The following is a 27,313-nucleotide window of genomic DNA, read 5'->3' as shown; positions in this document are numbered from 1 at the left end:
TATAGGCTAACACAACTCTGAGTTTCACAAAAATTTTATTGTGTTTTGGAGGAAATTGCATACAATCAATCAGGTTACTCCAACAGCAGGTAGTATGTTCCATGTGTGCAGTCTGGTATTTTTCTTGTCAGCTACTGAGCATAATTCTTAGCAGGATTTTATGTTCTAAAGAATATCTAAAACTATCAGCATCCAAGGGGACATTTCTTCGTATTTGGGTTAATGGCATTTTTTGGAAAATTCCTAACTACCCTGAAATTAGGAAGAGGTATTGTTTGTAAAAATTCAATAATATCTCTGCATCATTTCCTAATAAGAGTATCTGAAAATATTCTCCATAGACAAAATGTACTGCCAGTGTCAGAGAACATTTTCTTCAACACAGAACTTTTTATTTGTTGTAATTTTTGTCATACATCACCATTTCAAATGTTTTTATGAACAACAACTGAGTGGAAAAATTTTTATTCTGAAAAAAAGATCTGGATTTACAAGAGAAAAGAAATGCGAATGGAGCTGCAATTGCTATAACAAAGTACATATTAAAAAAAACCCCGATGGCTGAAGATTAATCATCTGATAGTGAGGAAAGTAACATTTAAGGAAGGAACACAGACATTGTGTTTATGAGTGCCAACTTCCATCTTCCATGTACCTCACCTTACTTCTGAGCCATGGCATCCTGCTCCCAGCCTTGTGCCAGCACAAGTTCCCTCTTGTTACATTGTGTTTCTGGGAGTTAAGGTGGCTTTTAGATGAAAAATAATGGGCTGAGTAATGTTTTGGCAACAAATGAGACCCCCCCACCTCTCTGGTTTAAAGTGTGGCAGCACAGGGCACTGCCAGCAGAGCGAGGGGACGTGGAGGCAGGAAGGAGAAGTTGCAGAAGTGCTATAAATTAGACTGCTGAAGACTTCCTCCCAAGTAATGGGCTTACTTTTTACTTTTCTGCACCAATATTTGGCCAATGTTTTTTTTTTCTCTGATATGAATGAAGTTTCATTCATATTTATTTTCCATAGATAGAACTGCACTCAGAAGCAAATATGGTTTTTTGGGGTGTCCTTTTGCCCACAGCTATCTGCAATTTCCCCTCTAATTAAAACAAGAACTTCCATTCCAAATTACCTTCTTGTCTGTTACAGTCCGGGGATATCATCTATACAATTAATTATAGTCAGACTTAGCACTAAATTAGGAATTGGAAAAAAAATCCTATAAAAACAAAACAAATAGTCCATATTTCAAACATTAAAAAACAAAAGGAATCAAGGCTTTCCTTGATTTTGGATAGTCCGTAAATGTCTTGAGATAGTACCTGAAAGAAAATAAGCAAGACAGTGAACCTGCATAGAGGGAAACTGCACAGTTTCAATACAGATCAGCTGAGGAACCTTTCTTTGTTATCTCAGTGTGTTATTCTGCAAAAGAGCAGCTCAGAAACTATTTACACCAGTTATTTAATTAACTAATAGTAGTGTTAGTTCTAACAGGCCTAAAGTAAAAATTTTAGGAATTCAGAGCATATCTACTCCAAAAGATTGCAGAGGTTGCAGGGGAAACCTTAGGAAAGACTCACATTTATGAGGCTTTAGCAGGTTGAAAGCAGTGATGCAGCTCATATCAGATTAAAAGACTGTCAGGCCAGGGGCACTAGCTGACCGCCTGCCTTATACAAATAAGCCAGTACACCTCCTGTACATGGCATTAGATTTCAGTTCTATCCCAAATCCTGGCTCTGGTCCTCCCTGGCATTTTGCAAACTGCTTTCCAAGGGGAAGTAGCAGCATATGGCAAGGAACAGTTTGATACCTGTGATGGTGATAAGCACGTGGACCAATGCAGCAAAGAGTGAAAAAGGCAAAGGCGAAGGCTGGTAGGGACCAGGTTGCAATGGCAAAACCAAACCATTCCAGAATTTCTCCAAAGTAGTTGGCTCCAGAAACATAGGTGAACAGTCCTCCTGCAGCAACAGACAAAATATCTAATTTTTAAAGTCATCTCCTGCACATGGAAGGTTCTTGCACATAAAGTCAGCAGCAGAATATGTACCCTTTCTTATTCAGCCTGTGGCAGCAACCTAAATGCACTTCCCTGAAGCCAATGGAGCCATGCCAAAGAGGGATCTTGTTTGAAATTCTTGCATAAATGCAAGAATCAAGGGGGATTCTGACTCAGATGTTTCCAGCACTTTCACAATCATTTATTTTCATTTGAAAAATAACTTAAGAAATACCATTATGAGATTTAAATTATAATAATTAACATTAGTCAATTCTTTTCATGCCCTAAATATGTTTTGCAACTTCGCTATCTTTGGGGAATGCAAAATCTGGATATCAGGGTTTTGCAACATTTAAAAGAGGCTGGTAAATTTTGGAAGTGAGAAACTCTGGGAGAGACATATAACCATCCATAAGCCAGCAGAAGGAGTCAATACCAAGCCCAAGAAATTCTTGGATCTCCATTCATGTTGCTCTCCAGAGCTGGACATATCCTGGAAAGGCAATTCAGCATCTTGCATCCTTGCTGTTATTATTTTCCCCTAAAGTTAACACTTTGAATCCACTTTTTGCACAGTAAGAGGTCCACAACTACTTCTTTGCAGCTGCCTTTTGCAAAATTAAAATCCTCTTTCTGTGTCCACTTCAATCTTCTTAAAATTACCAGCCAATTTCCTAACTCTCTTCTCACAGTTCGTATTACCCAGATACTCTTGCTGCTTTCCTTGGACTGCCTGCAGCCAGCTCGCATCAGTCCCTGCAGCTTGGGGGGCACCGAGTACCTGCTCAGGATCAGCTTCTCTGCCATTATTGTCACTTTCCTGCAAATTCAGTCAGAAAACATTATTTATTCTGCTGCCCTACTTCCTTCAAGGAAGAGGGAATAAGAATATACCTTGGGGAATCTTGTATGTGACTTCTCCGGGTTTCCTCAGCTGGCGCAGAAGGAGATCACTGTGAATGTTGATTCCCATTCCCAGCAGAAATAAGAGGAGGCCTAAGAAAACAACAAGAAATGGATAAGAAAGACAGCTCTGACCTAGATATCCCTAGTCAAGCTCATGTGTGAGGTTTGTCTTTGCAGCAGACAGATAGGGGTCATAATGTGAGATGGGTGGATTCTTTTTCAAGCCAAAGATGCACTGCTACCATGAAGGCTGCAGAACAGGAGAAGCACAGGTGACTGGTGACACCAGAGCACTTTCAGCTGAACTTCCAGGTGACCATAGTCACCATTTATGGAATACTTAAGGGAGGACATGAAGTACCCCATGGCCACCACAGCTGTTGACAGCCAGCCACAGCTGTGCACATGACTGCAGAGTAAGCACTGAGCTGTAGATAGGTACCAATACCCTCATTTAACTGCTGAGGAAAGGGGAGCACAGAGACACAAACTTATCCAGCACATAATGGGAGCCAGGAAAGGAACCTACATCTCAGTACCTCTCAGTGAGGCTGCCTGGACAGAGCTATGGGTGAGGAAAGCAGGCATTTGCTGAAGGATGCTGACATTGTCTGGCTAGAGTGATCCATTGACCAGACTCCATTTAACTGAAAAACCAGAGGCATTTGATTGAGGAAGTCTGCAGGTGACATGCCCTTCATTTTGTGACACATTGGACACTGAGAAAACCACCTTTGACAATGATGGGAAAGCAAGAAAATAAATCGTGTGTGCACTACAGTATATAGATAAAAAAATAAATGCTGATAAAACTTCAACATTTCCATTAGCAACAGAAAGTTGGTAAGAGTCTGTAGAGGAAGAATATACTGTTTATTTTTTTCCTTAATATTTCAAGTACTGCTAATGCCGATTTTCTTTTTTCTTTTTTTTTTTCAACATTAAATATGTACTTTATTTGTAATGAAAATTAAGTGATATGGTGTTTTCTTTGCTGGATATGAGAGGTCATACTAAACAATGTCCATAATTTTTAGTATGTGATGCTATTTGAAAAGACTGGACTTGCATCCACGGTCTGAAGTGGTTCCTTTGTATGTACTTGTAGTATCCAAAACCTTTCCTCAGACCTCCGTGTTAATCCTTGTTTCTATGTTTACATTTAAAACAACTCTCTGTGCACTACCAAATCCGTAATGCCATCTAACTACTACTCTTGTTCAGTTATTCTCTGAGGGTGAAATTCAGCCAGGCTATTAAGTTACGGAATATAAAGGAATCGTATTAACATACAACCAGACTGTGCATGATCTCTAATCTTCCCCTGGGCCTTACATGACAAGAAAGAGTTCTTTGTCCCTCATTCATGCTGGGGGTTTGCCCTGCTTTTCTCTCTCACTCAGAATAGCTTAATCGAGTGCAAAGCTCCCTGGCAGGGAAAATAAAGCCCCAGCTTGCGCTCGCACACAGCCACTGCTGGGTGCACACTTCTGGCTGAGCAAGGGCACACCCCCATGCACCTGGGGCCTGAGATTGCATCTCCATGGCCCATAGCAGCAGGAGGCTCTGAAGTGATGTCAGTAAAACAAGGCTTGTGATTTGAGACTAACACATAACATTATATACTTTCAAAGGTGGCTGCCTAGAAGGAGAAAAAAAAAAAAAAGTTACTGCACATTTACTTGTTTTATCTGGGCTAGCAAGCAGGTCTTATGCTGATTTCCATCACAACAGATTTGACTCACATGTTCACTGAAGATTAGGACATAATTCAAAATGCTTACAAATTGCTTGGAGATTAGATCTTGGGAATCCTGCAGCTGTAATTACCTGATGTAAATCTGATGTCGGTGCACCAATTGTTTGGGTATTCAGCGCAGTAAATCAGGTAGTACCCCTGGAGGAAGCCATTATAGATACAGAATAACATGCCAAAGAAAAGCAATTGCAGTGGGAAAGGTCTGCCTCTAGTGAAGAAAGGGTAAATAAATGTCCTAAGGTAGATAAGAAAAAAAAGTCAGCACATTGCTCATGATAACATTGTATTTGCAATTTCTCTGCTGTAGGGAGAAAAACTTGAACAAAGCACAAAGTAGAAAATAGGTCAATAAAGACAAAAAAATTTGAAAATATCTATAACAATATAAGATCAGTAATTTATTTGGAATATGAAATCCTACAGATACACATTTTTTTCTGGTCCTTCAGGACTGCACCCAAGGTGGGAAGTTAGAAAGCTCATCCAGATTCACTGATGCTTTGCGAACGTCTCAGTACCTTTCTCTAGACTTGTTAGTGAAAATGAGGAATTAGTGCCCACAAACTGCATTTTCATTTCAAGACTTGATTTAATGCTCCAGTGGGCCAAGCAAGGATTGGTTGCTGCCGAGGGATATGGGTACATGATGTTCAGACATCGGTGATGTTTGTGAAGGGCAGCACCAGCTGCGATACTGATTCTCCAAACAAGGATTACTGTGCCATGAGCATCAAGCATTGTGGAGGAGCTTTGTTATGGAGAAGACATTCCTGATCCCTGAGAGCTTTAACCCACGGTGGCAGATGGGCTTGGAGGCAGTGTTGAGACCCCTCTGGCTCTCTCACCCAGGCAGTATACAGCCCAAGATGTAATCCACCTTCCCAGCCTCCCCCACTTCACTCAGAAAGAGACCCCCATGCATCTCTAACACACAGCAGCTCTGTCCTGCTCCCCTTGTCCCTGCCTCCCCTCCATGCTTTCAAGCTTTTGTTTAAAACAAGAAGAGCTACAGCCATTAAGTTTAATATACTAAACACTAAGATTTCTATGCAGCTACAGCATCTAGGGCTTTCTTAGACAACAGCCATGGTCACAGTAGCATTAACATCTGTATGAGAAAATAATTGGTACTTGTATAGTTTCAATTTATATGTATGTTTTCTTCAGGTGGGAGTATCCCCCTTGACACTTCAGGCAATCCATATCATCTCTGTGAGAGTGAAACAAAGAAGCTATATTCATTTTTAGTAAGTATTTTCTTGCCTGGCCAATTCTGCAAGTAGAAAAATCTACACTCTGAATTTCTTTTCTTTTGCCCTCTTGGGTTTTGCATAGTGCTCATCATACCAGTATATAAGCATTGCTGGTAAGTAATTCACATCCCATGGTGCAAGTGTCAACTTAAGCAAGCTAAGGCATAAAATCTCATAGTATTATAAATCTAGATTAAATCATACTATGTCTGGAAGTGAATAAGCAGAGTACAAGCAGCAGCATGTTAATGTATTCACTGCTTTCCAAAGCAAGACAGATTTCCAGCAATTAAGGCAGCTGTGATGCAGAAGTGTTAAATATTTTTAAAGAAGGAGAAATGTAAGACATATGGAAAATATTCTTCAGATAGTGGTACCACATTTGTCATATTTATTACAGATTGGGAAAGAATGCTCTTTGGAGTAATGCTACCAATAATTACTGATCTTGCCCTTTGGGAATGTGATGCTGGATTTATGAGTAAGCAAGGCCAGTTTTAGCATTCTGATCTGCTGTTGAAGTCATATTGACAAATTTGACCTGAATAGTTATGAGAAAAAGTGTGAAACTTGCAAATGCAGGCTTGAAGACAGCAAATTGTATAGAAGAACTAATTTTGTATAAACCACACAAAATTAGTTTACGAGGTGCATTTATACAGTAGATTCAAGTAGGACTGGCACTGCTTTGTCCTTTGCCTGAACCAGTCAGGTTTAAGTGTCTCTGAGTTTTGACAGCTCATGCAAACAGAAGTTTATCAGGTCCCAGAAAAACTGATTATTTCCATGCTTCTTCCTGGTGCTGCTGTTGCTGTAGAGGTTATAAGCCCTTGAAAGATGATTTGTCCTGCAGTAAGAGGAGGCCACAAACCTCTCTGCCATGGAGGGCACACAAGACAGAAAGTATCTGCGTGCAAATAAAAGTACAATGGCAAGGGAGCCAGGAGGCACCAACTTTATTTGTCGAGGTAGTAAAATCCTGGCATCACTGCAATCCTGCCTCATAGCAGTTTGGATTTTATCCAAGAATCTTTGTTGTGGAACAAATTCTCCAAGGAAATCTCCGTGGGTCTGTTAAACCAGAGGCCAGATTCAGTTCTCTGTATGAAATTGTACTACAGGGCTAGTTGAGGGTGCACAAACTATTCCTGATGAGATTTGAAAAAGCAACAGCAGATAAAGCAGGGACATTTAATAGCTTTAGATATTCCATGGAAGAGTCTGTAGCTCTGCTGGAATTATTTTGCAGTGTGAAAATCAAATGGGGCCTGAAGACCACCATTACAGAATAACTGAACAAATCTGACCTTTTGGTTTTAGTCCAATGACAAATCTGACCTTTTACATTTGGTGCAGTATTGATGACTAATTCATTACTCCTTTATTATCTTTACCAGCCACAGGCACTGCATCTGACTAAACTATTGCCAACAGCTTCTTTTCAATGAATAAATAATGCATTATTCATTTTCTTCCCCATCATCAAAAGAACAGGTTTTGAAGAGAAAATCATTTGACATTGCATCAAATTTTGTCTTGTCAAAACTGGCCTTGCTTAGTCCAGCTTCTTGAAAACTCCAAAGATTCCCACCTAAACTCAGGGAAAGTATAGGTTTGCTCTTCTTTCCACAGAAGGTGGAAATCTTTTCACAAATGTTACCATAATCCACTAAGAGTAGATTGTCAGTCCTCCAACATGTTGTCAGTCAGAGATGTTTATGCTTCTGCTGTGTTTTCTCCTCTCTGGGGCCTAGATGCAGCATTTCAGACAGTAACAGCTCATTTGTCACCCTGGAAGCACAAGGTGTTTCATGCCTGGGGCCAAGAATTAAGGACACCTGGTTCCCTCCAAGCCTGTGGGCCACCAGCTTCCTGCTGTGTCTGCCCTTATATGCCTCTGCCATCAGGTCTTCTTCTGCATCTAACCAGGGTGTATAACGGACTAGTGTGGGAGTCCAGGGCTTCCCTCTGGCTGCCCTGGAAGGCCTGGGACCCTGGCAGGGAGTCAGGAATCCCTCTGTACAGAGCTCCCAGAGACACTGTCTCTGATCTCTGTCCATGGAAAAGAGTTTTCAATCTTACAGGATGAATTACAAGCTCCAGGGCCGATGAAGGATTCTGGCAGGAGCAGATTCATCTTTCTGGGGCAAGAGATAGAGGCACACATCTGATCAAGGGATGGGAGAAGCACTAAGGAAGCCCTGAGACACATGGCACCATAACTGGGTTTCAAGGAGTTCTTGAGAAGCAAGGTAATGGGAAAGAGAAAGTCTGGTTGGGATTGATTTAATCCAAAGACATCAGAAACACAGTAGAATTCAGTGGGAAAATGAGAAGAGACTTGTAAGAAACTGCCATACTGAACCATGGGAACTGCTGCACTTATATTGAGGTTTAATAAGAATAAAATTATTTCAGATAAGAAATAACACACAGTATTAGAAAACAATTTATTTAGGAGAGCTGAATAGATGTGACCAACAGTTGTCCTGATACTAAAAGGAAGTTAGTTTGAATGCAGGGAGATTTCTGTTAAATGTAATTACAGAAAAAACACTGAAGTAAAGAGCTAAGTAGGACTGAGAGAGGGAGGATAATTAGAAATTACAGACAAAGGCAGAGTCTTTAATAAAGAGAAGACAAAGATTTGGAATTAATATTTATTCTTATGTTTCAGGGGATAAATTATATTCCATTGAAGAGAGGCAGAAGGTAGCATCTGCTGAGGACAATTCACCACCATTTAGTGCATTTTGTTTTGAATGATCTGGCATTGGCTTCTGCCAAGACAGAGTGCTGACTGTGAAGGACCTCTGCTCTAATCCAGCATGATACCTTGAGGGTTTCATAATGTCTCATGACTCATCTAACATTTTATACAAACTGAACATCTGAAAGATGATCAACTCCTTAGAATAGATGAGCAGTTGCTGAACACCAGCATTTATAAGTAAAGCTGCAGAGTGATACTTGCTGTGCCAGGAAGGCTGACACCATGGATAACAGCACTTGCAGGACAGTCAAAAGAACCAGCAACTGCACTTGACTTGTGGTCACAGAGCTAAAAACAGACTTCAGGTTGAAACCTTGGTGACAGGTCAGAAAAGCTTAGTTTCTTACAACTGCCTTTGAAGGGCGGGGGGGGGGGGGGGGGGTGTTATAGGAAAAATATTAAAAATATTTTCAAAAGCATGAGTATCTGATGGAAAAGGCTAAAAAATGGTGCTTCTGTATCATTGTCAATCATTGAAGGAAAAAAAAAGCCATGATTCATTTAACCTTGGACAAATTTAAGGAATCTGAGCTATGTAATACTCAGTTCCAACATTATAAATACCTGAACTAGTCATTGTGACAAGCTAGAACTAGTCAGTAATGCCTCATTGATTGATATAAATTGTTAGCATGCTGTGCATTTAGCAAAGTAAGAAGGATAAATACAGTTTATAGATAAAGCTTAGTCCTCTTCACATTGCATACAGATATTATTAAATGTGCTATATTTAATAAAATATAGGTGTTTGGAAAATAAATTAGGAAAAAGGAAAGGAATAAGGCCTTAAAAAGTGTATTTGGTTTTAATTAGTAGAGAAGAATTTTGTAGGCTTGACTCCAAGGCAAAAATTTTTGCTCTTCTAAATTCACTGTAACAGTGGCCAGGTTTCAAAAGTGTTTTGAAATTTTGTTTATAAATTACTTCATTACTCCTCTTGGTTTTCTTCCATTATTTCAGAAAATAATGCTGGTTTGGTGCACTATCAAGCTGCCTCAGCAAGTCACAATCCATCAGCAAATTACACTCAGTATACATTTATACCAGCATATTTGTTTCTTAAATGTTTCTATTTCAGTATAAACACCAAACAGGTTTGAAATATTCTTAATTTAAAATCTTATGTTATTTTCATTTGCAATTACCCAGCTACTTCTTTTTTTTTCCATCTTTGTTTGTATTGTGGAAAGGAGATCAGAATGAGAGCTGAACTAAACAAAGGGAAGAATAGATTGACTGTCCTTAACGAAAGGCAACTGAAACAACAGCCAGATTAACCAGATATTAATATCTTTCTCACCACCCCTTGTCAAATTTGGCATATTCATCAGAAAGATGGGGATTTTTTTAAAAGTACTTTTCTCTTTCATAGCCAAAGAAGGTGAAGTGGAGCTAATAGAGCAAAGGGAATATGTCCCCTGTACAGATCTCTACTGAACTCAGTACCATCCCCTACAAACTCGTAGTTTGTCCTCAGATATTACACAGCCAATTCAGTGGAGTGCAGAATGTGCAGCCTGATGGACTCCTTGTCTGAGCAGTAATATTTGTAACAACCTCTTTGACTCAGAGTCCTGTGCGTCTGTAACAGCAGGGAACAGGACTCATTTCCATATGCAACTCAGGTAACCCTATTTTCATGAAGTAGGTTTGTTGAGTGAAGGAATTGACGTAAATTGGACATATTATAGGAAAGGGATAGTAGGAGCAGGCTATGTCCTGCGTCTTGACCTTAGATTTTTTTACAGTATCACATGTCAACCTTTTAAGTAACTTGGAGTTTCCTGATTTAGAGGATGTTAGGTGGCTGCAAAACTGAAAAATTATATCAAGGAATAGTTCACAATAGTTTACTATCAAACTAGAAAGATCTTTTGAGGGAGGTTCTGCAAAAGACTCTTCTGGTACTACTCAGGAGTTTTTTCATTAATATCATGCCTCTGGGGATAAAAATCTTTGCAATGTTTGTGGCTGACATGGCTTTGAGAGATGCTGAGCACACCAAGAATGAAGACCAGAGTCTAGAATAGTCTTGAAATATTTGTTTGATAGTTTTAAAACAGTTTATTTAATTCAAGAAAGACAATGGCAAAATACTACACTTAGTTAAGACCAAATGTAAAAGACAAGCTGAAAAAAGGACTGGACAGGAGAGGGCATGCTGGTAGGTGGCAAACTGAGCATAAGACAGTGAGGTCAGGCTATTGTGAAAAAGAAATGTTAAAATGTGTTGTGGGAATGGGCATGTTATTGAAACACCTGAGGTAATCTTTCCCCTTTGCATGGTGCTAGGAACTCCATTTAAGTGGGAACTAAAATGATACTCTGTCCAGCTCTCTATAAAAGACAAAGTGGAAGCAGCCCAAAGCCAAACAGCTGTGGTCTAGGAAGTGTGATGTGAGGAAAGACTGAAGGACTCAAGACTCTTTAAAGTAACTAATAGAAAACCAGTGGAAGACATCATAACAATCTGCAAATGTATAAAAAGCTCCTGAAAAGAAGAAAGGAGTCAAGCATTCTCCTTGTCTACTGGGAACACAGTAAGAAGCAACATGCCTGAACAGGTGTATATGCAGCTTAGATATTAGGGAAACACAATGAAGCATTGGAACATACTAGGAATCTCAATAAGCAGCAGACTAGACAAATGTCCATCAGGAATGAGAAGAAAATTTGAGAACTGTATATGGCCAGGAACTGTCTGCAAATGGGAACATAGTGCTATTTTAGTCAGAGAGAGGCTCTGATGGATTCAGCAACAGGCCAGCTATCACAGTTGAAACCCTAATTAAATTTGGTCCAGATTTGTACTTTCATGGGGATTAGAGGACAGGATGACTTGTATGGGGATTAAAGTTCAGCTTGACTAGATGGATTGTAGTGATGACAAATCTGCAGATCTCACAGTGCTTCATGATTATCTCTACTACTTGATAGTATCTAAAGGGCAACAGTACTTAGAGGTTATGAGAATATTTGTTGGTTTATGTAAGCAATAGTGTGTCAAAGCCTTAGCCAGCCAAAGGTATCTCCCTCTTTCCTTCTTCAGAAATAACTAATTGGTATTTATGAAAATAGATCACTTTGTTCCCATTGCTAAACTGTGGGAATCTGCCAAAAGTGTGAAATACATGCCAGAGTAACTTAATCAGACACTATGCTGTGCACTTCAAAAAGTTCTCTGCTCCACTGGAGCAGAGTTCTAAGAGTTCACATAGGTTGAGATCATGAGCAGAACAGAAGGATGAGTACATAAAAACTGGCACAAAATGCACAGTACTGTGCTCTTATGACTGCACTTATCAGATAAAGTGTCATTATTTTCCATAAATTGCCCATGTGGGCCTGAGAAATGACCAAAGGAAGACAGACAATTGGTAATCTATCCTTAATCAACATTAAATCTTGGCCAGATTATATTCAGCCAACATACTCAACCTCTATGACCTCATGGCACTTGGGGCAGTACATACACATAGAGAGGAACAAAATTTGATGTGGCCAGGTCAGATCCTGAGTTTGTGCTTACATTAAAATAATCAGAGGACTTAGAAGCCTCTTTTTTTTTCCCTAAGGCAAAACTGCTATGGGCTGATTCTGAGTCACAATCGTCTCTGTTTCCTTGCAAAATATGTCAAAATATTTCCTAACACTTAAAGCTGCTGAGTGAATCACTCAGCACAGTGTCAGCATCATCTCCTGATACCTGGATATTGCCCTCTCACTTCATGACCTTTTCCGTCCCATTTCTTCTCACTCCTGCCCCACTACTGCCCCAGCTGTTGTTAACAACTCTCCTGCTGATCCCTTCCTGTGCTCTTTCAGCTGACATTTCTGTCTCTTCCCACCTTGTAGCCCTGACTGTAAACCTCACAGTGATTTTTATTTCTCTGCATTCAAGACATGTTGTATTTTTCCTAATCCATGTTCCTACTTCTTCCCTGTTGATTATCCTAGCAGCCAGAAAAGCCTTGCTCTGTCCCTACAATGCCAGCCTAGAGCGTACTTGGCTGGATTGCAGGCTTGTGTGCTGTGGTCCTGCTTACAGCCTGAGATGAAGCAGAGGAACAAACTCTAAAAATGTTAGCTGATGACCTTTATGTTTGAACAGATACAAACCCACTTCTCAGACAACTCCGCCAAGTCTCAATTGCTTTCCCTAGGAAGAGTCAGAGACATGTCTCATTTTAGTAACCTTAATCTGGGCCAAGTTTTAAAATGCCTTAATAGTTCTGGTTTGTTTTAAAAACAACAAGTTCTAAAAAAAAGCAAATGGGCAAAAAACCCTCAATGACATAATGCAAGTACTTTTCTTCCTCTGTTTAATTCCTCAACATTTCTTCCTCTCCTGTTCTCAGGAGCAGCAGAAGTTTAATCGATGTCTATGCATTGTCCTACCCCAGATGTGTGACAGGAGTCGCTGGAAGGTTTGCTTAGGACCACACTGTCTGGAGGTGTTTGCATGTGCATCTCTAGCAGGAGACCATACTAATGTGACTGTACCTCTTCGGATAGCACAGCTCACTTATTCAGAGCTCTCTGTAGCCTTCCTGCCCACGCTGAATGATGGCATCATTACCTAGATCAAGGAGCTTTGGCTTTGCAGTAAAGTCACCCAGCCCATCTTTACCAGTGCATCAAAGAGCTGCAGGTCATCACCCTGCCTCAGGATCTGCTTCAGCAGAGTCTTGCCCGGGACCTGATGTGTTCCTTAGCATCTCCCTGAGGCAAACCCTCTTTCTCTAGCAGATAACACATCTCTTTAAAGACAACCTTGATAAGGTGGCATTTTCCAAAGCAATTTCTGGGAGGCAGTCTTCCAGCATGGCAGGTGTTGGATTAAGTTGGTGAACTCTAGCACTGTTGTAAGGAAAATGGTATCTCATACCTGGCTAAAGCTGACAGTGGATGTTGCTACTCTATTATATGTTTATAAAGGGCAGTTAGTAAGGAGGAAATAAAACCCAGCTTCCTTCAAACAGGGCCTTTTTTAATTGTTGTTGAAGGTCACATTTGGATACACCTTCTTAGGAATGATGAACTTTCTTCCCATCCCTAGGTCTTAATACAGTAGCAACTGGTGTTTCAAAAGTTCACAGCTAGGTAGAATTTAGCTGATTCTTAAAATAAATTTGGACCTGCAGAAGAATTTGCTATTTTTTCTTCTTATGAGTTGCCTTTTCCCATTTCCCTACGTGGAACATTTTAACTCAGTTTTAATTGGGGGTTTTTTGTTGGGTTTTATACCAAAATAATCCCATTGCTATTGTAACAATGAGATGTTGGAAAAATAATTAGAATGTCAGCTGAGTGGTCAGCAAAGAGTAAAAGAGCTCTTACATTTAAATGGGTGTAGATGTACATGAATTTAATTATTTGACCAAATTCAGTAAGGATCATCCTACTGATCAATTCACCTGCCACATTTAAATCAATTTCTGGACAAAGAAGAACACTTGTGAGATGTATAAATTAAGAATTAACTCTTAATTTAAGTTTGAAAGTCTTTCTTTATCATAACCCTTCTTGACCAAAATTAATTTTGAAGGAGATACCAAGAATATAATTTACACCAAGGGAAATATGTGATGTCTGGGATAGACACTGACTTATAATCATACTACTAGGAGGTTATTTCACTATTTTATTTTTCTTAATGGAGCTCCATAAAACTGGAAAATTACCTAATTATACTGGCTTTTGAGTACACAAAGGAGGTATTAAAGTGTGTCCTTTTGTTAAACAATATTTGTTGGCTTAGTATGAAAGTCCTACCTCCTCTTTAACGGCTGCCTCTACTATGGTAAGAAATCAAAAAAAAATTAGATTTGTGGATCTTGAAGGGGCAAGATCCATCACAAATTTCCCACTGGGCATATGGAATGGACCTTAACACTTTTCTCTTGGTTTTTATTTCCTACTTAAAAGAATAGCCCAAATAATGGACTACTGCAGACATGATTAAAACAAATAATTTTCTTCTTCAGTAAAAACATTATTTTCAAGTAAAAACATTTACAGAAACTCCTATATATAATTTAATTTTTTTCCTGTCTCTGTTTTAGTATAACCCTTTATAACTCTGCTTTTCTGATATCAGCACTGGCAATGTGGTGATGCAAATCCAGATCTTTACCAGATCCTTGCCAATCTTATCAAAGTCTGGTGAGGTTTGGAGCTCAGATTGTTATTGTCCTATCAGGATTTAAGCTCACAGGGTAGCAAGTGCTTTAAGTTCCTCGGTGGGCTCAAGTCTCACACAGGTGAGATCAGAGCAACCTTTCTGTGCCTTGGTGATGTCCTGGTGGCTGGGACTCAGGTGTCTGCCCTGGAACTGCAGTTTGGATATTTCACTGCAGACCAGCTGGACTGACATCCACTGAGTCATTTTGTAATTAACAGCAACACTGAAGTCTCAGAGCAGGTATGAATACTCCTTTAGTGCATTTAAAGCTGCCTGGTAATGACAAAACAGCACAAGTGAATTAGCATCTGATATAAAGATACTCCTAAGAGGCATGTTGTCTTGAAAGGTGAAAAAGTATAAAAGTCTTAAGTTATCTCTGCAGAAAATCTTCCAGACCAAGAGACAAAAGGAAAAATCAAATGAGTACAATTTGGGTTGGGCAAAACCAATAGGTTTCTGTAGTGCTAGCCCACTTTCCATTGGAAAGGGAGTGTATAGATAGGATTCTTTGTGCAAATTGTTAGGAAGGCAATCAGAGAGTATTCTGTTTTGACAACAGAATTAGAAAGGTATTTCATAATACTAGAGAAGACTGCAAGGAAGCCAACTCCACACCAGCACTGGGTACATGAGCATTTTACAATTCTGAGGCAAAGCATATGAAGACATGCTTTTGTTGGTTATTAATACATTAATTTGAGGAACCTGAAAAAAAACCAGCAATGAATTCAGTATTTTTGTGGAAGAGAAGAGATTATATATTAGCATTACTGTAATGCACTGAGATGCTTGGGGAGCAAGGAATACATAGAAGAGACAGAGCAAATGGCCAGTCTCTATTAGGGATATTGCTGACAGATCTAAAATTACTGCCAAGGCCAAACAGCAGGAGAGAGGATGCAAATGTGCTACTGTGTAGCTGGTGAAGGCTAAACAGAATCTGGTCAGCATCTATTCCAAAGCATCAAGATGAAGGAAAAGAGTACAGGATTTGTTACTTGTCAAATACCTGCAGATTGTGGATTGGCAGATTAATTATACAGGTTTCAAGTGGCTAATAATAGAAATGTCTTTAGTTATTGACACTTAATAATGGTAACTTTCTAAGGCCAAAGGATAAAATAACTATTTCTGTGGGGGAAAAAAAATAATCTCTGGATTAGATCTATTGGACCTGGTGGTTATTATCTGGTCTGGTAATAGTCAGTACTAGCAAGAAGAGTACCACTTAAATATATAAATATCTTTCAAACTTAATCTAATTTCTGTTTATCCACTTCATGTTTCAAAAAGCATAACTAAAACTCTGTATGAACTAATATGGAATACCTCTAAAAATTATGAGCAAATTAATTTATAAACAACTTACTCATTTGGAGCCTCCATACTTCAGCATTTCTCTGGAGGCTTGAGCTGCTTTTCTCACTGATGACAAGTAGGTATTCCTACCTGAAAAAAGGACCAGTACAGATGTGTCCACAGCACCTGCCTGACAAACCAGGCAGTACAGGCTCTACAGGCAGGCACTGCATTCTGCAGAGCCAGGGGAGAGCAAGAACCTTTTTCTTTCTCCTCCCAGCTTAGTTCCAGAGAGAGGGAAACTGGCCAAAAGAAGTGTTAAAAACTTATGTGAGGATGCAGTTTTCAAATGCGCCTCATTTCCAATTCTCTTTCCACAAAATTCTGCATTTCCTGATCTCTTTAGAAATATAGCAAATATAGCAAATATAGAAAATATAGAAAATCAATTATAGATGCACCAAACAGGTCACCTCCAATCAGAGGAATCTGGGGATCCAGCTGCATCTCAAAGAGCAGCCTTACTTAATGTCTCCAGATTCACTTCAGTGCACTTCAGAAATGAAAACAGCAGTTTGGTTTGTTAATGTATTAACAGAATAAAATGGAAAACAAAGATTTTACTTCATTGAAAACAAAGTTGCAAGAGAAGAAAAAAATTAAGTAAATGTAATTCTAGGTGGTCTTTGAAACTGAAACATCTCTTTAAATTGCTTGTGCCCCAGCTATTAAGGGCAGCACAGTCTTTTGCATCACTCTGTCTTTTGCATTTGCCTGCAGCACAGGCAGATGCATCACTCTGTCTTTTACACCTCTGCCTTCAGGATTATCTTTGTAAGTCAGTGGGACAAGGCCTTCCCTGCTGCCATTGCACATGGTGGTGTCACCTCTGCTCCCTCACCACTCTGTTTTCCTCACTGGCAAGAGAAATGCAATATTAAGATTTATATGGGATTGAATTGCAAATGTTTCCTCTCATTGCATTATGTTTCCCACCTTTGTTTTTTGAAGCTGGACTGCAAAATGGAAATGCAGCAAATGGGTTTCTCCTCACCACCTGAGGGCTTCCACAGGTCCTCCCAGCACAGCCCCTCCAGCAGGAAACGGGTACTACATATTATATATTATAAACTATGTTTCAAAGTAAAATACTTTGTAAATCATTTATCACAAGAAGTGTTCCTGTATGAACATCTTACACCACTCATCATTTTCAGCTCATGACCAGCTTTCCACAGAGATTGCATATACAGATGGCAGACTTGACAGTCACTTCTTTTTTCACTTTCTTCTTCCTTTTCTCTGCCTTCCCTCCCCATCACTTTTGGAGGCCCCTGAAACCACAGAACCTACCCTATGAAAGTAAAGATGCTATGAGCTTACTGAAAACAGACATAAAAACTCAGATTTAGATTTTTTCAGATTCCCAATAATTCAAATTTTAAGAATGCCATCTTTTGCACCGGAGAGCATTTGAATTTGATGAAACTCACGCCATGTTGTATTAATAAAATGCACATTGAGACACAAAGAGCTGGCCAACTAAGGAGAGCAGCCAAAGAGGCCAGGGCTGGGATTCCTTCCTTCCTTCTCCTCCCCTCAGCAGCAGCAGCAGTCTGCCTTCATCCCTTCCTGAAAGCCACAAAGAGAGAGGCTGCTGCCTAGTGGTGGCAGATAAAGGCAGAAAGCGTTCTGCTGTCATGGATGGAGGAGAGGTCTTCTGGCTCCATCCACTTCCCCCCTGAATCCACTCAGACAGAAATCCAGAATCCACTCTGTTCTGGGCAGCACTAGGGGAGGGCTGGCTCTCTGGCCAGTAGTCAATAGCCAGGTGACCATCTCCTTTCTCTGTCAGGAGTGGGCTGGATGGGGCATAGCACTGCCAGAAGTGATTCACAGGACTCCAGCAGGCAAGCAGAGAGGTCCTCTGAAGTCCTTGTCAGTGAGGCACCAGCAGCGTTAACCCAGTTTCCAGAACAGTATTAGGGTGGTCCCTTCAACACTCCAGCATATTCCTCAAGAGCCTGACAATAAATACAAAATTACCACTGATTAAGCTGGCCCATGGCACGAATTCTAGACAAGCAGTGAATACAAATGTGGGCAGGACAGCATTTCTGAGCAGTGTGCCCATATAAAAAAGTTATTTTACAATTAAGGAAATAGAGTGATATAAACAAAAAACACTCGTAAGAAGTGATAGATTGTAACCTTGGTTACAATCCAGGTTACACCAGCTCCAGAGTGTTCTAAGTAGCCTGGAAAAATAGGATGTGCCTCTATGACTCCAAACAGAAAAGCACTCTTCCAATCTGTAAACATCAGAGTAGGATGGGGGAACAGGAGAGTAATGTTCTCACTAGGCATGCTACTACAGCTCTGGCACTGTATTATATATCACACACTGATGTCTTCATTTTAAAATGGATATAGAAGAAAAGGAGAGGGGAACAAAAGCCACAGAAATTATCTGAGGACTGAGAGGGGAAACAAAAGTGTTGCATTGAGGATCTGCTGTGTTTCAGTGATATTATAAATCTAGTTTGCGATACTTCAGTTCAAATAAAAAAATATTGTAGCTATTTGACAACATGTCCAAAAGCAGGACAAGTTAACTATGGTGGCTTAAATGTGTTCCTAAACTTATGAAAAGGTAATTTTATCCTGACCAACTTCATGTCGGATGAAATATCGTGTGTCTGCACTATAACACCGTGTCAGATCAGGTAATGCCTGTTCCCCTATATCTGGCATAAATCCACCACAAGCCTGTAAATTCAACATAAATACCACATCATGTGTGGTAATTAATGCACCAGAAATATGATAATGTCCTCCTATATCATCTGGATCAAACTGATGCTGACAGAGAACTTGACAGCTCTGTAACAAACAAATGGAAACATGATCCAGTACCGTGTAAGTGATATCATGGTAAGAGAATACTGAAAGACACTAGGGAGTGCTTTACATTAGCACAGGGTGGATAGAAGGAGCAAGACCCACTAGGAGAAAAATCAAGACCACTCAAATTTAAGCAAGACATTTTAAACATGTTTAAGTAAGGGTAAAAGAATTCAGAAGATAACACTACCAAAGAAAAGACTTTGGCAAACATCCATCATTTAAAAAATGATGGATTTTTCATTTTCAGGGGTCTTCAGGTCAAGACTTGAAGTCACACTGAAATATGTGCTTCAATTCTAAAAGAAGTTACCAGAGCAACGCAGCTGGCTAGAACATAAAGGAAGGTAGAATAGCTAATCACAGCAGTCTTTTGAAAGTCTGTGTTTCTCCATTATGGACTATAATGTCCTTCTGAGCATACCTCTAATGAAAACTTCCCTTCCTCATGTATGTTTGCTATAGTAGATGAGACAAGATTAGGAATTATAAAAGCTCTCCTGTGGAGAGAAAAAAGTCACTAAATTATGCAACAATGTACAAAGAAACTGTTTCATACAAGCACAGAGGAATGCTTAAGTACAGATACCAGATGATCAGTATGAAAAGGAGGAGTGGATTAACAAAAATACCTTCATAATTAAGAGTGGAATACCTTTATTTCAAAATTTTAAAGTCAGAAAATGCAGTAGGCTACACCCATTAGGAAAATGCAATTTTATTATTGATTGATTTAATGCTTTACTCATTATTGTTGCAGTGAAGTTTAACCACAGAAGTATTTTAAACTGTTGTTAGATTATTCCAAGTAAAGATAATAAAATGAAAAAACAAACAAACAAACAAACAAAAAAAATTCAAGCTAGATCCTGACTGTTATGTCAAATTACTGAACCTCTTTTCTAACACTGTATGGCAATGGAATGTTCTAATGCAGTGTCACCAGTGCCCCTTGGTAATATGATTTATTCAGCATCATTTTATAGGCAAACAGCCATAATATGAAAGTGCACATAATATGTAAGTGCACTTCTTTCCACCCTTTTTTCATCTCTGCAATAAGACAGCTTGCCCATCAGCACTGTCACCAGGATGTGGTGGCACCCAGCATGAAACAGGGAAGCTTAATTTCCCATGAGGTACTACCTAGAAAATCCAAAAGCTACAGTTGGGCTTAGACTGGAACTGATTCTGGATGACAAAACCTGGGAACGCCCAGTGGTCAGGGATATCTCCTCCATCGCTGTTGTCTTCCTCCAAGGACTGAGTAAAACCATTCTTTTAGTTAAAGGCTTAATCCACACTACAGTTATTGTGTCACTTACTGATTGCTAAGAATTTGACCCAGCCTTCAGAGGGTCCAAGGACTAAAAAGTCTAGGTAGCAAAAAAGTCTGGAAAAGAAGAAAGCTGCAGAAATTCTTTTTAACTGTAAGATATGCTACAGTCTAAAATATTCTCTGTAACAACAAATTACTCTACCTGCTAGAAATTGTAGATAACAATTATCTGCACTGATTGTTAAAACTTTCATGTTATCAAGAAGGCTCTAAGCATAAACCATGTGCCCATAGGTCATTCCACCAAGGATCCCTCAAAGAACCTGCCTGTATTATAGTATTGTCAAGCAAAACCCAGAAAAACATCTATTTTGTGATTTTTCTGCTCTTTTACATAACAGCAGAGTATTACTATTTAATACAACATTTCAAATATTAATTGATTCAGCAGATGGCTTGTGTGAGAAGGGGCTGCAGCCTGTGAGAATAATATTGGAGTAACATGCTGTGTTAGAAAGAAAAGCTTTATACAGACTTGGTTGAAGTGAGGGCTTTTACTTTTACAGGAGAATAAGTATATTCTAGCAACAGACAAGAAGATCCCTAAACTGTCTGGCAAATAAAACATATGAAAACACAGTGGCTTTGCATAAGTCCAGCAGTAAATTTGGAAAAGAAGCTACAGAGTCAATAGATGTGTGCATACTGGTAGGGTAACATTTCTTTCAGTTGTCTAGCAGTGTTCATTGATAGTTGTTTTTCTCAAACAATCAGAAGTTCTTGATAACAGAATGCATTACACTAAATTCTGTATAACTACATATAATCAATTCATCTAGTTTTCTGGAAGCCAAATATGTTATGGGTTTGTCCTCCAGCTGACTCCTGCAGTAAAGACAATGGGAGTGATAACAAATACGTCTAAAATAGTGCTAGCATCATAAACCATTCTGTGTTTTAAATTTCTGCAGAACAGCCTTGAGTTTCTATCCCTAAACTATCTATAGGGATACTGGATTTTCAATATATTAATTTTGGCTGAGTAGCAAATAATAATTGCTGGCCAAATATTACAGGAATGTTTTCTACTTCTATGAAGCAAACTATAAAAACAGATATAGGAATGGTGGTGGAAAATGGCAAATCAAGTCAAGTTTTTCCTCAGAAGTTACATTGCTCTTTACTACATAATGGCACAACATTTTCATATGCACTTGCCACTTGTGAATAAAAGCCATTTTTTCCCATATACAGAAAACCAAAATTCAACTTTCTCACGAAAGAACTCCACAGAAAATGGAAGTGGAGCAGAAGATGGATTCTGGTGATATTCTCCAGAACCAAGATCCACTGACTTCAGAACTGGGTGACAGTTGTAGAGCTATGTCTCTTCAAAGTTATCACCAACACGAGATAGAAACTCTACTATTTATTGAGCTCCTGATCAGTAAATACAGAATTAATTAGAGTCACAGCATTCATTGACTCTGAGAAGATCAGGTTTCTAAAAAGAAAATATATGAAAAGAAAAAAAAAAAAAAAAAAAAAAAAAACAACCAAAACATAAATTGGTACTTCGCTAGTAGAGCGGGAATGACGAATCGAGCGCAAAGAAGCAACTTTGGTGCCGCGGCACCGCCCGGCCGCAGCGCCCGTGCTCGCCCCGCGCGGTGGGCAGAGCCGTGCGCTCCCGGCGCTCCGTGGATTTGCTCCCGGCCATCCTCGCGCGTGTTCCCACGGCTCTGCGTTCGGCGGCCGCTGCTGCTCCCGTCGCCGCACACGCGGCGCTTCTCCTGCCCGCAACAATCGCTTCCTATGTACCTTTACAAAATACTTGGATGAGTTTGATTCAAACCTTTGTTTCAACTTAGCGAAACCTCCTTTTTTACTTTTTTTTTCTTTTTTTTTTCTTTTTTCTTTTTCTTTTTTTTTTTTTTTTTTTCTCTCCCCCTAAGAGAACAATTCAAAGCATCCATCCTCTCCCCGGCTTCAAGCACCCGAGCACCACCTGCTCCTTCCCCCGCCGGCCGAACCGGGACAGAGATGCCCACCCGGCCGGTTCCTACGCTTCGAGCGGAGTCCGGGGCGCGGACGGCCAGCCGGACTCAGGACGGAGCGATGCTGCCAGCCAGGACCTGCCCCGGCCGCACCGCCCGCCCGGCTCCGGCCGCGCCCGTTCCCGTATCTTCCCTTGGTTTGGTTTCCCGAGCCGTGCCCGGCGGCGGTACCTGTAGAAGTAGTGCCAGCAGAAGAGGCAGCAGAGAAGGCGGCAGCCGAGCGGCTCGAGGCGGGGCGGGCTGCGCAGCGCCAGCAGCAGTGCGGGCACCAGGAAGGAGGGCAGCTCCTGCAGGAACCAGGCGCAGCGCGCCGGCAGCCGGCCCCGCGGCGGGCACGGCCGCTCCTCGTGCTTCCCGTAGCGGGACGGCACCCGCAGGTGCAGCGAGAGCTGCAGCAGCGCCAGCGCGCCCAGCAGCGAGCTCAGCGCCAGCACCAGCCCGGGGAGGCACTGCATGCTCGGGGGCGGGCGGGGGCAAGCAGCCCTCGGCCAGCGCCAGCCCCGGCCTTATTAGAGCCGCGGCCGTCACCCCGCCCCGCCGCGCTGCCTCCCGGCACCCAGGATCGTCACAGGGCGCAGCCCCTCATGCCGGGGCGGGCGAGGCGCCCCGACCCGCCCGGAGGGGAGCTGACCCTCTCCGTCCCTCCCTCTCGTCCCATCTAGAGAGGAGATGTCCCCCTCCATCCGTCTCTCCTGCCCCGCCCGGAGGGGAGCTGTCCCCCTCTATCCCCGCCATCCATCCCGCCCGGAAGGTAGCAATTCCCTGTCCCTCAGTCTCTCTCTCTCGCCCCTTCCCTCCCGTCCCCCCGCATTATCGGGGTCCGCGCCGGACCCTCCCGCCGCCGGTCCGGTCCGTCCCGGGAGTGAGGGAGGGCCGGGGCGGCGAGGCGGCGCGGTCGGCACGGAGAGGAGGCGAGGCGAGGCGCGGCCCGGAGGAGAGCGGGGGTGACTCTCGCAGGAGGCGATCGCTGCCGGCGAGGTGGGAGCGAGCGGCGGCGCTCCCTTCCGCTGCCCCGGTGTGTCACCGTGCCCCGCGGCTCGCCCGGCCATCTGTGCTTCCAGGCTGAGCGGCCGCCCGGTGCCAGGCAGCGCCGTTCCACTGTGGGCAGATGCCAAAGGTCGGATGAAAATGAGCAAATGTAGATGCTCGCGGTAGGACTAGGAAAACACAGACCAGGAGCCACGAGTCTGACAAGTCCAGGTCATTTTCAGCATAACCCAAGCATGCTGAAACTTTTTAAGTGCCCCAAGATTTAATGAAGGTGGTCCTAACGTAGGTGCTAGATTTGGGGTGTGCTAGGGAACCCTTTGGTCTGAACCACATGAAGTAGTTTTGACAAGTTTGCCTAAAACTACAGTCCTTTTCTTTGCCTGTTTCCTCAAGGATCTTCAATTGGTAAGGATTAATAGTATGCTGAATTACAGGAGGAGAGCTAGCAGATTATTAAACTCTGTATTTTTTCTGGCCATTACAGCATATCACCTCAAGCCATAAATTGCAGTGTCATCCATGTCATTGTGCAGCTTCACTGAGAAAGCAGTTGGATGCAGCTCTGCAAAGGATTGGGTGCCACACAAAACTGCTCTTCTGGAGCAGACGTGGTAATTGATTTTTATGCAAGGTCTGGTAATTGATTTTTATTCAATGTCTGAGTGGTGAGTGCACTGATTTAGGATGTAAGAGATCTGGGTTCAATTGCATTCTGCTTAACGGGATTCCCTTTTTGCAGAGGGAGACCAAACCACCAGCTGTAGTCTGTCCTATAGTTCAGGGGAGCAATTTGTTCTGTTATACTGCCTATTTGGGGCAGCTACTTTGGGAAGCAGAACTCTTTCAGTCATAGACAATTTCTTCCTTATCCTCATAGAGTGCTGTAGTTGCCAAGGTCATGTTTGTTGCAGTGAGTAAAACAGGTCAGGGTTTTTTTTGCCTCCAAGATGTGTGACATGGTAGGGCTGTCAGCCACATGCCAGAGCAGTTTTCCCCCAGAGAAAGATGCCTGCTGGTAGCAGTCTGTGGTGCATGCCATCTCCCAGCTGTGTATGAAAGAGGGCAGGACCGGACTGTGCCAGTTACCCCAGCCATAAAGCAGTACAGATGGTCACAAGCTGGCAGCAGTGGTACTTGTGTTCTTGGCTGTCAACCATCAGTGGAGGAAGGTGCTTGTAGGACAGATTTTAGTAATCTCCATCTGTATCTTAATTACCAAGAAGTGGAATCCAAAACAAATCGTTGTATAGCAAAACAGCTTAATATGAGAATTTGTCAACCATAATATGCAAGTTTCATGGGGAATTACTTCAAACTGCCTCTAGCCTGACCCTGTGCATTGAAGACACACTTGCCATAGAAGCACATTAGGGGCATTTATGGAGTGAATCTTCTGCCATAGTGCCTTCTGAAGGAGAACTAGTGATGGACTCAGACTTTGACAAAGCATATCAAAGCTCAGTAGTTAGATGGGGATGACTTCAAAAAAATGCATTGTATTCAAAGTAAAACCCTAGAAGAGGCACAGCATAAGAACTAGAGAGGGGTGTGATCCCAAACAGCACTGGTAGCTTCAGACATCCCCCGGTTCATCATCCTGGGTGGTTGGATTCAAACTGAAGGGTTCTAGTTGTACTTGTTTGCAGGGGAAGACTAACAAACAGAAATGCTACTAGTGGTGAAGCCGTGAGCTACTCACATAGAAACTGTTTCCAGTCCAAGGAGAAAAGGAGGAACCTTTAATGTGAGATTCAGCTCATCCAAAGAGGTAATGAATGAGCGGTATGATCAATTAATTGTAATGTAGAAAAGCTTGTTTCTCTCCACTGGCTCTGAAAGATGTCTAGAGAACTCTGTCAGGAAAACTAAATCCCACTTTGCTCTGTAAATTAAGGTTCAGAAGAAACACTCCTCCAAGTTAAGTACCATGGAATTTATGTTCATTGCTGGAAACATACACTGTATGATTATTCATCATATTCAACCACTGCACAAATCTTCTCCTGAGAATTCCTTCTTCTTGCCTAAGCACCATGTGATGTGTGAGGGATTGTGATGAGAAAGGTGAAAGCAGTGCTGCAAAATCTTTGTATTCATCATGGGTTTGGAGAAAGTGGCAAGGTCCAGTGTTGAAAAAAATGTGGTTTCTATAGGATTACCTACAAATTTTATTTTAAACCAAACTTTATTTTTTCCAATGAAGCATATTTGGATATTTGTTTCACCAGCCCAAAGGAACACAAAGTAGTAATAAATCCTGCCCTGAAATTATCCCAAGTCAGTATGCTCAAGCTACAAAACACAGAACATTTAAGTCAGAATCTTTTCCCCTCCAGTAAATTAAAGATTTTTTTTTTTGCATCAGTGATGATTTTGCATCAATAAAGAATGCTTTTGTTGTCTCAATAGTGAATAATTCAGTGGGAATATTTGTTAAAAATGTACTTCAACAATAAAGTGATTTTAGGCCTGCTGAATTTGAAGAGACAGGAGGAGAATGTACAGGCAATACCCTGTCAGCATATCTGATAGGACTTCAGAACCCTTGGCTTGTTTTATCTTTATAAAGAAAACTCCAACCCTTCTGAAGAATTGAATTGTTCAAAATGCATGGGAGATACAAAGCTACATATGTCATAGACATTTGTACGTATGAGTCATCTGGAGAAAAACTGGGGTCATTTATATACCTAGAGGTCTACAGAAGTTTTTCAGAAGAAAATGACAGATGAAAATCAAGGTAATTTTGTGCTACTGTGGGTCTCTTTCCCTAAGTTCAGGAGGTAGCCAAGAATCCTTGTGGCCCACTGTAGAATCCCAGAATGGGTGGGGTGTAGCACTCCCCAGGCTCAGCTTGTCACCTCCTGACATGCCCATGTCACTTTGGATGCCATGGTGTGTCTGCACTCTTGCATCTCTGGGTGGAAACAGACTGGTTCTGTTTGAGTGCTTTCCTGGGACCCGGGGAAACTCATCTGGGAAAGCTCCCGTAAACCAGGATCAGAGCACAGGGAAGTAAAGTGGTCTGTCCCTGTCAGAATCTGTGGTATTGATGATCCCAAGATTGCAGAAAGTCTCTGTCTTTCTGCCCTGCTGCCAAAGAAGAAGCCATAATTCGTCTGTGCTGGTTTTCAAGGTTGTTTATTCTTGCTTATCTCTAACATGTTCTGCTGCCCTGCCTCAGGTCTGTCCTGCAGGGCAGCGTGTGGGGCTCTGCCCTCAGTGGGATGTTACAAACATTATATACCAGAAACTACCTGTGCTATATTTACAATAACGTGCCAATATCTGTCACCTACATTGAACAGTGTGTCCCCAGCCTAAACCAATAGAAAAATGCCAACACTACAGTGAAACATGGAGGGCATGAAGAAGGAGAAAAAGGACAAGACACACCCAATTTCCTCCATCTTGTGCCCTTTGGATCCCTAATCTAGAATCCTAGATTGCACCCATGCCACACTTAATTATTACTCATATCAAACACTCAGAGCTTGTAATTCATCCTGTAAGATTGAAAACTCTTTTCCATGGACAGAGATCAGAGACAGTGTCTCTGGGGGCTCTGTACAGGGGGGTTCCTGACCCCCTGCCAGGGTCCCAGGCCTTCCAGGGCAGCCAGAGGGAAGCCCTGGATTCCCACATGTCCCTTTTACCAAAAGGACTGGAGCTTGAGTGTAGGGGACACCACCAGGGGTGTCACTCCATGAGTGAGCAGCTGCACAGTACTTGGTGGCTGGCTGGGGTTTAACCACAATCCAATTGCACAGGTATAATCTTTAGGAAGGGCTCAGGATTCAGTTTTAAATGAGAAAGCTCAATAAGGAGAACAGTTGTGTGAGGTAATTTCTCAGAGCTCCCTGTGCACTGGTGCAATTTTGAACAAATCTCTTTCCAGTGCT

At 41.5% G+C, this 27,313-nt stretch overlaps 1 protein-coding gene and 1 long non-coding RNA gene across 3 annotated transcripts in view; one reads left to right on the top strand and one right to left on the bottom strand.

The window, feature by feature from the left end:
- Positions 1–18: 18 nt before the first annotated feature.
- Positions 19–22,932, bottom strand: SRD5A2 (steroid 5 alpha-reductase 2). 2 transcript variants are annotated; one of them, XM_021545466.3, is made up of 5 exons: positions 22,593–22,930; positions 4,741–4,904; positions 2,899–3,000; positions 1,813–1,963; positions 19–1,318 (listed from the first exon to the last, which is right to left on the bottom strand). In XM_021545466.3, the coding sequence occupies exons 1-5, from the start codon at positions 22,874–22,876 to the stop codon at positions 1,252–1,254; spliced, it is 768 nt and encodes a 255-aa protein (XP_021401141.1). In that variant the 5' UTR covers positions 22,877–22,930; the 3' UTR covers positions 19–1,251. The 2 variants fall into 2 exon arrangements, with proteins under 2 accessions (XP_021401141.1, XP_085433081.1); XM_085576955.1 differs by lacking the exon at positions 19–1,318 and having other exon boundaries at positions 1,346–1,963; positions 22,593–22,932.
- The window catches only part of LOC146767964 (uncharacterized), a 57,590-nt gene continuing 38,257 nt past the window's right edge, over positions 7,981–27,313 (top strand). Inside the window, exons 1-2 of the long non-coding RNA XR_014954409.1 lie at positions 7,981–9,019; positions 17,193–17,288. This is a non-coding gene — a long non-coding RNA (uncharacterized LOC146767964). The remainder of the gene's footprint in view (positions 9,020–17,192; positions 17,289–27,313) is intronic.

Source organism: Lonchura striata, chromosome 3 (genome assembly GCF_050655825.1).
Source record: "Lonchura striata isolate lonStrDom1 chromosome 3, ASM5065582v1, whole genome shotgun sequence".
Taxonomy (NCBI): Eukaryota; Metazoa; Chordata; class Aves; order Passeriformes; family Estrildidae; genus Lonchura; species Lonchura striata.
The sequence above is the reverse complement of the archived record's forward strand: the minus strand, read 5'-3'. Positions and strand labels throughout refer to the sequence as shown.

Coding starts and splice junctions, on each gene's coding strand:
- SRD5A2 (XM_085576955.1), bottom strand. CDS start 22,876: ATGCAGTGCCTCCCCGGGCTGGTGCTGGCGCTGAGCTCGCTGCTGGGC. Junction 4,905..22,592: donor TGCTGGCACTACTTCTACAG/GTACCGCCGCCG, acceptor TATCTACCTTAG/GACATTTATTTACCCTTTCT. Junction 3,001..4,740: donor CGACATCAGATTTACATCAG/GTAATTACAGCT, acceptor TTGTTTTCTTAG/GCCTCCTCTTATTTCTGCTG.